Source organism: Macaca thibetana, chromosome 2 (genome assembly GCF_024542745.1).
Source record: "Macaca thibetana thibetana isolate TM-01 chromosome 2, ASM2454274v1, whole genome shotgun sequence".
Taxonomy (NCBI): Eukaryota; Metazoa; Chordata; class Mammalia; order Primates; family Cercopithecidae; genus Macaca; species Macaca thibetana.
The window spans coordinates 103,523,638-103,534,205 of record NC_065579.1 but is presented as its reverse complement, the minus strand read 5'-3'; the positions used below and the strand labels follow the sequence as shown (position 1 = coordinate 103,534,205).

General features: G+C 43.8%; 3 protein-coding genes across 9 annotated transcripts in view; 1 reads left to right on the top strand and 2 right to left on the bottom strand.

The window, feature by feature from the left end:
* The window catches only part of TCTA (T cell leukemia translocation altered), a 405,836-nt gene that overhangs the window by 191,719 nt on the left and 203,549 nt on the right, over window positions 1-10,568 (bottom strand). The window lies entirely within an intron of this gene.
* The window catches only part of CCDC71 (coiled-coil domain containing 71), a 224,062-nt gene that overhangs the window by 153,079 nt on the left and 60,415 nt on the right, over window positions 1-10,568 (top strand). The window lies entirely within an intron of this gene.
* IHO1 (interactor of HORMAD1 1) overlaps window positions 1-10,568 on the bottom strand; it is a 65,295-nt gene that overhangs the window by 27,363 nt on the left and 27,364 nt on the right. The window contains exons 1-2 of one of the 7 annotated variants that reach the window (XM_050780838.1): window positions 6,862-9,926; window positions 2,490-2,737 (exon numbers count right to left, since the gene is read on the bottom strand). The exons of 5 other annotated variants lie outside the window; for them this stretch is intronic. In XM_050780838.1, the coding sequence (XP_050636795.1) occupies window positions 2,490-2,530 (41 nt within the window). In that variant the 5' untranslated portion in view covers window positions 2,531-2,737; window positions 6,862-9,926. Of the gene's footprint in view, window positions 1-2,489; window positions 2,738-6,861; window positions 9,927-10,568 lie in introns of those variants that run through there. One more of the 7 variants, XM_050780837.1, reaches the window with a different exon arrangement.

The window sequence follows — 10,568 nt, the reverse complement described above, 5'->3', positions numbered from 1 at the left end:
AGAATCACTGGAACCCGGGAGGCAGAGGTTGCAGTGAGCTGAGATTGCGCCACTACACTCCAGCCTGGGCAATAGAACGAGACTCAGTCTCAAAAAACAACAACAACAAAAAATAATTTACTCTATTACAGATCATTTATATAAATTTTTAAACCTACATTATACACACCAAACAATTATGTAATTGAGTATATAGAAGGTAACTGGAGGGTACACATTAATTCTAGAGTGTGTGCCTACAGAGAAGGAACAGAGCAGGGCTGAAGGGAGAGAAGGAGCCATAATAAAACAATCACAGATAGACCTTTTTGTGGACTGAATGTGTCCCCCAAAAATTCACATGTTGCTATGATGGTATCATCATAACAACCCTGATATGACAATATTTGGAAATGGCTTCATTAGGAGGTAATGAGCATTAGATGAAGTCATGAAGATATGGCTCTTATGATAGGATTGGTGTCCTCATAAAAAGGGACACCAGAGGCTGGGCACGGGGGCTCATGCCTGTAATCCTAGCACTTTGGGAGGCCGAGGTGGGTGGACTACCTGAGCTCAGGAGTTTGAGACCAGCCTGGGCAACACTGTGAAACCCTATCTCTACTAAAATACAAAAAAAAAAAAAAAAAAAGGCACCCACTGGCCATGGTGGTGTGCACTTGTACAGTCCCACCTACTTGGGAGGTGAGGCAGGAGAATTGTTTGAATCAGGGAGTTGGAGGTTGCAGTGAGGTGAGATTGTGCCACTGCACACCAGCCTAGCAAGAGAGTGAGACTCCGTCTAAAAAAAAAAAAAAAAAAAGAAAGATACCTCTATAACAATTTGTGTTACTTAACATTGTTGCATAACTTGAGAAAACACGCTTTTCCTTTCTTTCCTTTTTTTTTTTGAGACAGAATTTCACTCTTGTTGCCCAGGCTGGAGTGCAATGGTGTGATCTTGGCCCACTGCAACCTCCATTTCCTGGTTTCAAGCAATTCTCTGGCTTCAGCCTCCTGAGTAACTGGGATTACAGGCATGCACCACCATGTCTGGCTAATTTTTGTATTTTTAGTAGAGATGGGGTGCCAAGATCAGCTCAGTCATGGAGACCCTAACCCAGTGGCACTAGAGGAATTAAAGACACACAACAGAAATATAGAGTGCAAAGTGGGAAATCAGGGGACTCACAGCCTTCAGAGCTGACAGCCCTGAACAGAGTTTGACACACATATTTACTGACAGCAAGCCAGTGACAAGCATTATTTCTATAGCTTATAGATTAACTAAAAGTATTCCTTACGGGAAACAAATGGATGGGCTCTGGCTAGTTATCTGCAGCAGGAACATGTCCTTAAGGCACAGATTGCTCATGCTATTGTTTGTGGCTTAGGAATGCCTGGAAGCAGTTTTCCGCCCTGGGTGGGTCAGGTGTTCTTTGCACTCATTCCAATAAACCCCCAACTTTAAGCATGGGTGTCATGGCCATCACGAACATGTCACAGTGCTGCAGAGATTTTGTTTATGGCCAGTTTTGGGGCCCATTTATGGCCAGATCTGGGGGCCTGTTCCCAACATGTCCCCCTTTTTTGTTTGGCAAAGCAATAAAAGCAAAGGCAGCTTTGTCATGGTAAGCTAATTCTTGCAGGAGTTAAGACCCGCATCTGCAGACTATACAAAGATAAACAACACAGATTAAAGCACAATCATCATTGAAATCACAGAGCCTCCAAGTGTCTTTATCTATTTTAATGGGTTAATAGCTGCTAATCTCTCTGCAGCTCTTTCAAGCACTCCAGTTCCTGGCATTAAGGTCAGGTGTGCCTGGGAAGCTTTAAATATTTGTTCTTTTAATTTTGCAATATCCAAAGACAAGTCTGTAGAGTGTCCTTCTAGATGCTTTTTTATTCTTTTCCAAATTTTGATCTTATTTAAGAGCCATTAGTAGTTTCCACAAATCCTTATGTTTAGCTCCTACAGTGGGCCATATCATTTGAGGTTGAGGTACCACGATAGCGCCATGTTTACAGATAATAGGAACTCTTGCCATCTTTCTTACCCATTTCTACCATCTGACCATTTTGTTTAAACCAGCTGAACATAGTGTGGCCATGGCATGCTGACTGAGAGGTGCAATTCAAGCTAAACATCTCCTTAGGGGACCAATCAATAATGATTCCATAGGAATCATTGCACAGCACCTCTCCCTGTTCTGCAATGCAATCTTCCCAAATAAGTACATTCATTATTTCTGGCCAGGTCCAATTCTGTTTACAAATAGGTTTTTGAGGGCAGTATGCCTCAATTATAGGAGCAGATTTATTATGGTAAATACTGAGACCAGAAAGTATGTGTAAATGTGTCATAGAGTGATCACATCCAGGCATTATTGCCAGCCAAAACTGATAAATATGCCCAATCAGTATAATTGTTCTGTGTCAGCCCTTGTTGAAGGAATACTCACAGCAATGGTGATCACCACTATCATAGCTATCATTGAATTACTAACTGTGACTGGTGTCCTGCTTTCCTAAGGTTTTCTTCCGCCATCTGTGACAGCTTCTTGATCTGTCCCCAGGTAGGTGGCTGTGTTCAACAGGTGTTGCTCGTGACACTTGGGGTCCTCCTCAGCATCAGTCTCAACATGGCTGCAACTGGTGGGTTTTGGGATCCTCCCCAAACCTCTTCCTGGGTATCTGGCTCATAGTTAAGACTTCAACTGTCTCAATGGCACCCAAATTGGCTGTTGATTCTGTCCTGGAGAAACACAAGCATAACCTCTACCCCAAGTTATTATTTTACCTATTTCCCAACTTTTTCTTATCAGATCTCTCCACCAAACCAGTTGTTCTGCTTCTGTCTTTGCAGCTAGTTTCTTTTTTTTTTTTTTTGAGACGGAGTCTCGCTCTGTCGCCCAGGCTGGAGTGCAGTGGCCGGATCTCAGCTCACTGCAAGCTCTGCCTCCCGGGTTCACGCCATTCTCCTGCCTCAGCCTCCCGAGTAGCTGGGACTACAGGCGCCCGCCACCTCGCCCGGCTAGTTTTTTGTATTTTTTTAGTAGAGACGGGGTTTCACCGTGTTAGCCAGGATGGTCTCGATCTCCTGACCTCGTGATCCGCCCATCTCGGCCTCCCAAAGTGCTGGGATTACAGGCGTGAGCCACCACGCCCGGCAGCTAGTTTCTGTAGATGTTGTTCAGCTGCTGATACCATCTGGCCTTTAGGCAGGCTCAAAAAAATTTAAAGTCAATAATGCTAGATTAAATTGTATATGGGGTGACCCATAGTCCCTGTTTCTCCTCTTTTGCTTTTGCAACTACTGCTTCAGGGAGAGATTCATTCTTTCTACTATGGCTTGTCCTTGAGAATTATATGGAATGCCAGTAATGTGTTTAATATTCCATAGAGAGAAGAATGTAGCTAGAGCTTGGCTAGTATAGCCTGGGCATTATCTGTTTTAATAGAAGCTGGAATGCCCATCACTGCAAAATACTGCAAAAGGTGACGTTTAACACAGGCAGAAGACTCTCCTGATTGGCATGTAGCCCAGACAAAGTGAGAAAAGGTGTCCACACATACATGTGTATAAGATAGTCTCCCAAATGAGGGAACATATGTGACATCCATTTGCCAAAGAGAATTAGGTTCCAATCCTTGAGAATTAACTCCTGTAAAAGATGAGGAATGTACCATTTGGTAAGTTGGGCATCACTGCATGATAGCTTTAGTTTCTTTCCAGGTAATGCTGTATCTGTGTTTGAGACCAGAGGCATCACCATTGGTTAAATTGTGAAAGTGTTTGGCATTCGATATTGCAGTAGCAACTAGGCAATCAGTCATTTGATTCCCTTCAGTTAAAAGTCCTGGGAGAGGCATATGAGCCCTAATATGAGTGATGTAAAAAGGGTTCCTCCTACTCCTAACTGCTGTTTGTAATTGGGTAAATAAAGTTATCAGTTGTTCATCTGTATGAAATCATAACTGAGCATTTTCAATTAATTGTGTGGAATGAACCACAAAGAATCCAAAATCACATTAATAGGCATATCAGAAACAGTCAATACCTCAATTACAGCTACAAACTCTGCTTTTTGAGGTGAAGTATAGGGTATCTGAAAAACTTTACCTTTCGAGCCAGAATAAGTTGTTTTACCATTTGTAGACCCATCTGTAAAAACATTCTCAGCACCTTCAATTGGTTTAAATTTAGTTATTTTAGGGAGAATCCAATTAGTTAATTTCAAAAATTGAAACAGTTTTGTTTTAGGAAAATGATTATCAAGAATACCCACAAAGTCAGCTAAATGGGTTTGCCAAGTAAGACTATTTATAAAAGCTTGCTGTATTTGTGCCTTAGTGAGAGGGACAATAATTTTTCCAAGATCATATCCATGTAATTTAACAATCCAAGTTCTCCCATTTCCCATCATAGTAGCGATTTGATCCAAATAAGGAGTTAGAGTCTGTGAATTAGTATGTGAAAGAAAAAGCCATTCTACTAAGTCGTGCTCTTGGGCAGTAACACCAGTAGGTGAATGATGAGTTGGAAAAATTAGCAAATCTAGAGTCTTCTCTGGATCTATTCTATTTATTTGAGCCTTATGGACTTGCTTTTCAATCAGCTGTAACTCTGTCTCAGCCTCTGTTAATTGTTGAGGGCTAGTGAGACTAGGATCTCCTCTGAAGGTAGAAAATAGATTACTCATGGCATAGGTAGTAATGCCTAGAGCAGGTCGTACCCAATTAATATCCCCTAGTAATTTTTGAAAGTCATTTTATGTTTTCAGTTGATCCCTACATATGGTTACTTTCTGTGGCACAATAATAGTGTCATTTGCTAAGGTCCCCAAGTAGGAGTAAAGGGTATTAGTCTGAATTTTGTCAGAAGCTATAAATAAACCAGTGTGAGAAATTGAATTTTGCAAGCAATCATAACATTGGAGTAATATTTCTTGAGTGGGGGCAGCACAAAATATATCGTCCATACAATGAATAATGTAACACTGAAAATTTTTTATGAGTAGGTTCAATTGCTTGCCCTACATAAGTCTGGCAAATTGTTGGACTGTTTAACATGCCTTGTGGCAACACTTTCCAACGAAAACGCTTAGCAGGGTGCAAGTTGTTTACTGCAGGAATTGTAAATGCAAACCGTTCACAGTCTTGCTCAGCTAAGGGGATAGTAAAGAAACAGTCTTTTAAATCTATGACTATTAAAGGCCAGTTTTTTGGAATCATAGCAGGAGAAGGCAATCCTGGCTGTAATGTCCCTATAGGTTGTGTAACTGAATTAATGGCTCCTAAGTCAGTTCATATACTCCATTTACCTGATTTTTTCTTAATAACAAAGAGTGGAGAATTTCAAGGGGAAAATGTTGGAGTTATGTGTCCTTTTTTCTAATTGTTCAGTAAGCAAGTCCTCTAAAGCCTCCAGTTTCTCTTTACTTAGTGGCCATTGTTCTATCCAAATTGGCTTATCTGTTAACCATTTTAAAGGTATAGGTTCTGGAGGCTTAACAATGGCCGCCATCAAAAATGATATCCTAAACCTTGGCAGGAACTTTGTCTTTCCGCTTGAAGTGGTTCCTTCAAACCTTGCAAATTCTTTCCTAGTCCCATACCAGGGACATACCCTGTTTCATGCATCATACGTTGACTTTGAGGGCTGTATAATTGCTCAGGAATTAGAACCTGTGCTCCCCCATTGTTGTAATAAATCTCTTCCCCATAAATTTATAGGTACAGAAGTTATAATTGGTTGAATAGTCCCGGGTTGTCCATTGGGCCCTTCACAATGCAAAATATAACTGCTTTGATATACTTCAGGGGCTTTACCAACTCCAACTATGTTAAATTGAGCAGGCTGAATTGGCCACGTGGACGGCCAGTGCTGTAGAGAAATGATTGAAACGTCTGCTCCTGTATTTACCAAACCTTTAAATTTTTTCCCTGAATAGTTATTTCACAGGTAGGATGTTTAACAGTAATTTGATTCACCCAATAACCTGCTTTGCCTTATTTGTGCTTCCAAATCCTCCTGTTCATTTAATTTCACTTTTCCCCATTTCTGCATACAGCACAATCAGGAGTTGTGCTATATGCTCTCCTGGCTCTGCTTTCCAGGGAACAGAAGTAAATACAACAATTTGAATTTCCCCATTGTAATCTGAATCAATGACTCCTGTTTGTACTTGCATTCCTTTTAAATTTAAACTAGATCTACCTAGAAGTAATCCTATCATCCCCGCTGGCAAGGGTCCACAGATCCGTTGGAACTTTTTGCAGGGGTTCCCCAGGCAGAAGGCTCACAGCTTTTGTGCAGCATAAATCTGAGAGGTGAAGCTAGCTGAACTTCCTGGGTTGAGTGGGGACTTGGAGAACTTTTCTGTCTAGCTAGAGGATTATAAATGCACCAATCAGCGCTCTGTGTCTAGCTAAAGGACTGTAAATGCATCAATTGGCACTCTGTAAAAACGCACCAATCAGCACTATGTGTCTAGCTAAAGGATTGTAAACACACCGATCAGTACTCTGTGAAAATGCACCAATCAGCACTATGTGTCTAGCTAAAGGATTGTAAACGCACCAATCAGCACTCTGTATAAATGCACCAATCAGCACTCTGTGTCTAGCTAAAGGATTGTAAATGCATCAATCAGCATTCTGTAAAATGGACCAATCAGCACTCTGTAAAATGGACCAATCAGCAGGATGTGGGTGAGGCCAAATAAGGGAGTAAAAGCTGGCCACCTGAGCCAGCAACAGCAACCCGCTTGGGTCCCCTTCCATACTGTGGAAGTTTTGTTCTTTTGCTCTCCACAATAAATGTTGCTGCTGCTCACTCTTTGGGTCTGCACCACCTTGAAGAGCTGTGACACTCACCACAAAGGTCCGTGGCTTCACTCCCAAAGTCAGCAAGACCATGAACCCACCAGAAGGAAGAAACTCCAGAGACATCTGAACATCTGAAGGAACAAACACCGGACATACCATCTTTAAGAGTTGTAACACTCACCGTGAAGGTCCACGGCTTCATTCCTGAAGTCAGTGAGACCAAGAACCCACTGGAAGGAATACATCCTGGACACATTTTGGCGCCCAATGTGGGGCCTTCGCCAAGCGATGAGTACCATCAGACCCCTTTCGCTTGTTACTCTGTCCTATTTTTCCTTGGAAATCAGGGGCTAAATACCAGGCACCTGTCAGTTAAAGGTGACTAGCGTAGCCACCGGAATAAGGACATGCGTGTCAGGCTTTCTAGGAAAGGGCTCTTTAACAACCCCTGACTCTTTGGAGTGGGGAACACTGGTTTGCCTGGAACCAGCTTCTGCTTTTCCTGTACTTCTGGGCTGAGCCAACAGTTGACAGAGATAAAAGTCATTCAGCTCTGGGGTCCTGACAAGTTGGTTGACCCAGCGGCCATGAGTGGAACCCTCAAAGTCATGTCGCCCAAGCAAGACTCGCCCATCTAACCTATCTATCCTGACCCTTTCCTCCTGGGTCCTAATGCTTGTCAGATAAACTTTCTCTAGCCTCTCTTCTCTGAGGCTAGTCCTGCTTCTAAAAACCACTCCCTGTCTCTGGTGTTTTTCTGGTTTCTCCTGTAAGAATGATTTCTAGTATAAACTCCAGGACTCTATTCCCTTCTTAAGGCATCCAGGCTCACCAATCAGAAAGACATAATTTTTGCCCAAAGTCCTGCCATAGGGGGTACTATCTGGAATTTTAGGATCTCTCTTCAGACTAGCAGGCCTAACAAAAGCTATTCCTGAAGCTAGGATATGGGGAGCTTCAGAAATGATATCCTTTCTATTCAAGTAAGGATAAAAGGCGTCACTCTTCCAAACCTGGAGATCCCTCCCTTCCCTCAGGGTATGGCCCTCCACTTCATTTTGGAGGCTTCACATCTTTGGTTTTTTTTTTTTTTTTGAGACAGAGTCTCACTCTGTTGCCCAGGCTGGGGTGCAGTGGCTGGATCTCAGCTCACTGCAAGCTCCGCCTCCTGGGTTTACGCCATTCTCCTGCCTCAGCCTCCCGAGTAGCTGGGACTACAGGTGCCCGCCACCTCGCCTGGCTAGTTCTTTGCATTTTTTAGTAGAGATGGGGTTTCATCGTGTTAGCCAGGATGGTCTTGATCTCCCGACCTCGTAATCCACCCGTCTCAGCCTCCCAAAGTGCTGGGATTACAGGCTTGAGCCACCACGCCCAGCCAGGGCTTCACATCTTTATAGGATGGGGTAAAGTCCCAGTACTAACAGGAGAATGCTCAGGACTCTAACAGGTTTTTGAGAATGTGTTGGTAAGGGCCACTAAATCCGATTTTTCTCAGTCCTCTTTGTGATCTAGGAGGACAGGCAAGGGTGCAAGTTTCCAAGAATGTGTGGGTAAGGGCCACTAAATCCAACCTTCCTTGATCCTCCTTATGGTCTAAGAGGAAAACTACTGTTTCTGCTGCTGCGTTGGTGAGTGCAATTATTCCGATCAGCAGGGTCCAGGGACCGTTGTGCGTTCTTGGGCAAGAGGTGTTTCTGCTGTGCATTGGTGAGCGCAACTATTCCAATCAGCAGGGTCCAGGGACCACTGCAGGTTCTTGGGCCGGGGGTAGCAACAAACAAACGAAAACCATGGGCAGTTTTGTCTTTCAGATGGGAAACACTCAGTCATCAACAGGCTCACCCTTCAAATGCATCCTAAGCCATTGGGACCAATTTGACCTGCAAACCCTGAAAAAGAGGTGGCTCATTTTTTTCTGCACTATGGCCTGGCCCCAGTATTCTCTCTTTGATGGGGAAAAATGGCCACCTGAGGGAAGTATAAATTACAATACTATCCTGCAGCTTGACCTTTTCTGTAAGAGGGAAGGAAAATGGAGTAAAATACCTTCTGTCCAAGCTTTCTTTTCGTTGAAGGAGAATACACAACTATGCAAAGCTTGCATCCCACAGAAGGACCTCTCAGCTTACCTCCATATCCTAGCCTCCCTATAGCTCCCCTTCCTATTAATGATAAGCCTCCTCTAATCTCCCCTGCCCAGAAGGAAACAAGTAAAAAAATCTCCAAAGGACCACAAAAATCCCCAGGCTATCGGTTATGTCCCCTTCAAGCTGTAGGGGGAGGGAAATTTGGCCCAACCCGGGTACATGTCCGCTTCTCCTTCTCTGATTTAAAGCAGATCAAGGTCAATCTAGGGAAGTTTTCAGATGATCCTGATAGGTATATAGATGTCCTACAGGATCTAGGGTAAACCTTTGATCTCTCTTGGAGAGATGTCATGCTATTGTTAGATCAAACACTGGCCTTTAATGAAAAGAATGCGGCTTTAGCTGCAGCCCGAGAGTTTGGAGATACCTGGTATCTTAGTCAAGTAAATGATAGAATGACAGCTGAAGAAAGGGACAAATTCCCTACCAGTCAGCAAGCCATCCCCACTATGGATCCCCACTGGGACCTCGACTTAGATCATGGGGACTGAGTCACAAACATCTGTTGATCTGTGTTCTAGAAGGACTAAGGAGAATTAGGAAAAAGCCCATGAATTATTCAATGATGTCCACCATAACTCAGGGAAAGGAAATCCTTCTGCCTTCCTCAAGCGGTTATGGGAGACCTTAAGAAAATATATTCCCCTGTCACCCGACTCACTCGAGGGTCAATTGATCCTAAAAGATAAGTTTATTACCCAATCAGCCACAGATATCAGGAGAAAGCTCCAAAAGCAAGCCCTGAGCCCCGAACAAAATCTGGAGGCATTATTAAACCTGGCAATCTCAGTGTTCTATAATAGGGACCAAGAGGAACAGGCCCAAAAGGAAAAGCGAGATCAGAGAAAGGCCGCAGCCTTAGTCATGGCCCTCAGACAAACAAACCTTGGTGGTTCAGAGAGGACAGAAAATGGAGCAGGCCAATCACCTGGTAGGACTTGTTACCAGTGTGGTTTGCAAGGACACTTTAAAAAAGATTGTCCAGGCCGGGCGCGGTGGCTCACGCCTGTAATCCCAGCACTTTGGGAGGCCGAGGCGGGCGGATCACAAGGTCAGGAGATCGAGACCACAGTGAAACCCCGTCTCTACTAAAAATACAAAAAATTAGCCGGGCGCGGTTGTGGGCGCCTGTAGTCCCAGCTACTCGGGAGGCTGAGGCAGGAGAATGGCGTGAACCCGGGAGCCGGAGCTTGCAGTGAGCCGAGATCGCGCCACTGCACTCCAGCCTGGGCGACAGAGCGAGACTCTGTCTCAAAAAAAATAAATAAATAAAATAAATAAATAAATAAATAAATAAATAAAATAAAAAAAAAAAAGATTGTCCAATGAGAAACAAACTGCCCCCTCTCCCATGTCCACTATGCCAAGGCAATCACTGGAAGGTGCACTGCCCCAGAGGACAAAGGTTCTCTGGGCCAGAAGCCCCCAACCAGATGATCCAACAATAGGACTGAGGGTGCCTGGGGCAAGCACCAGCTCATGTCATCACTCTCACTGAGCCCCGGGTACATATAACCATTGAGGGCCAGGAAATTGACTTCCTCCTGGACACTGGCACAGCCTTCTCAGTGTTTATCTCCTGTCCCAGGCAACTGTCCTCAAGGTCCA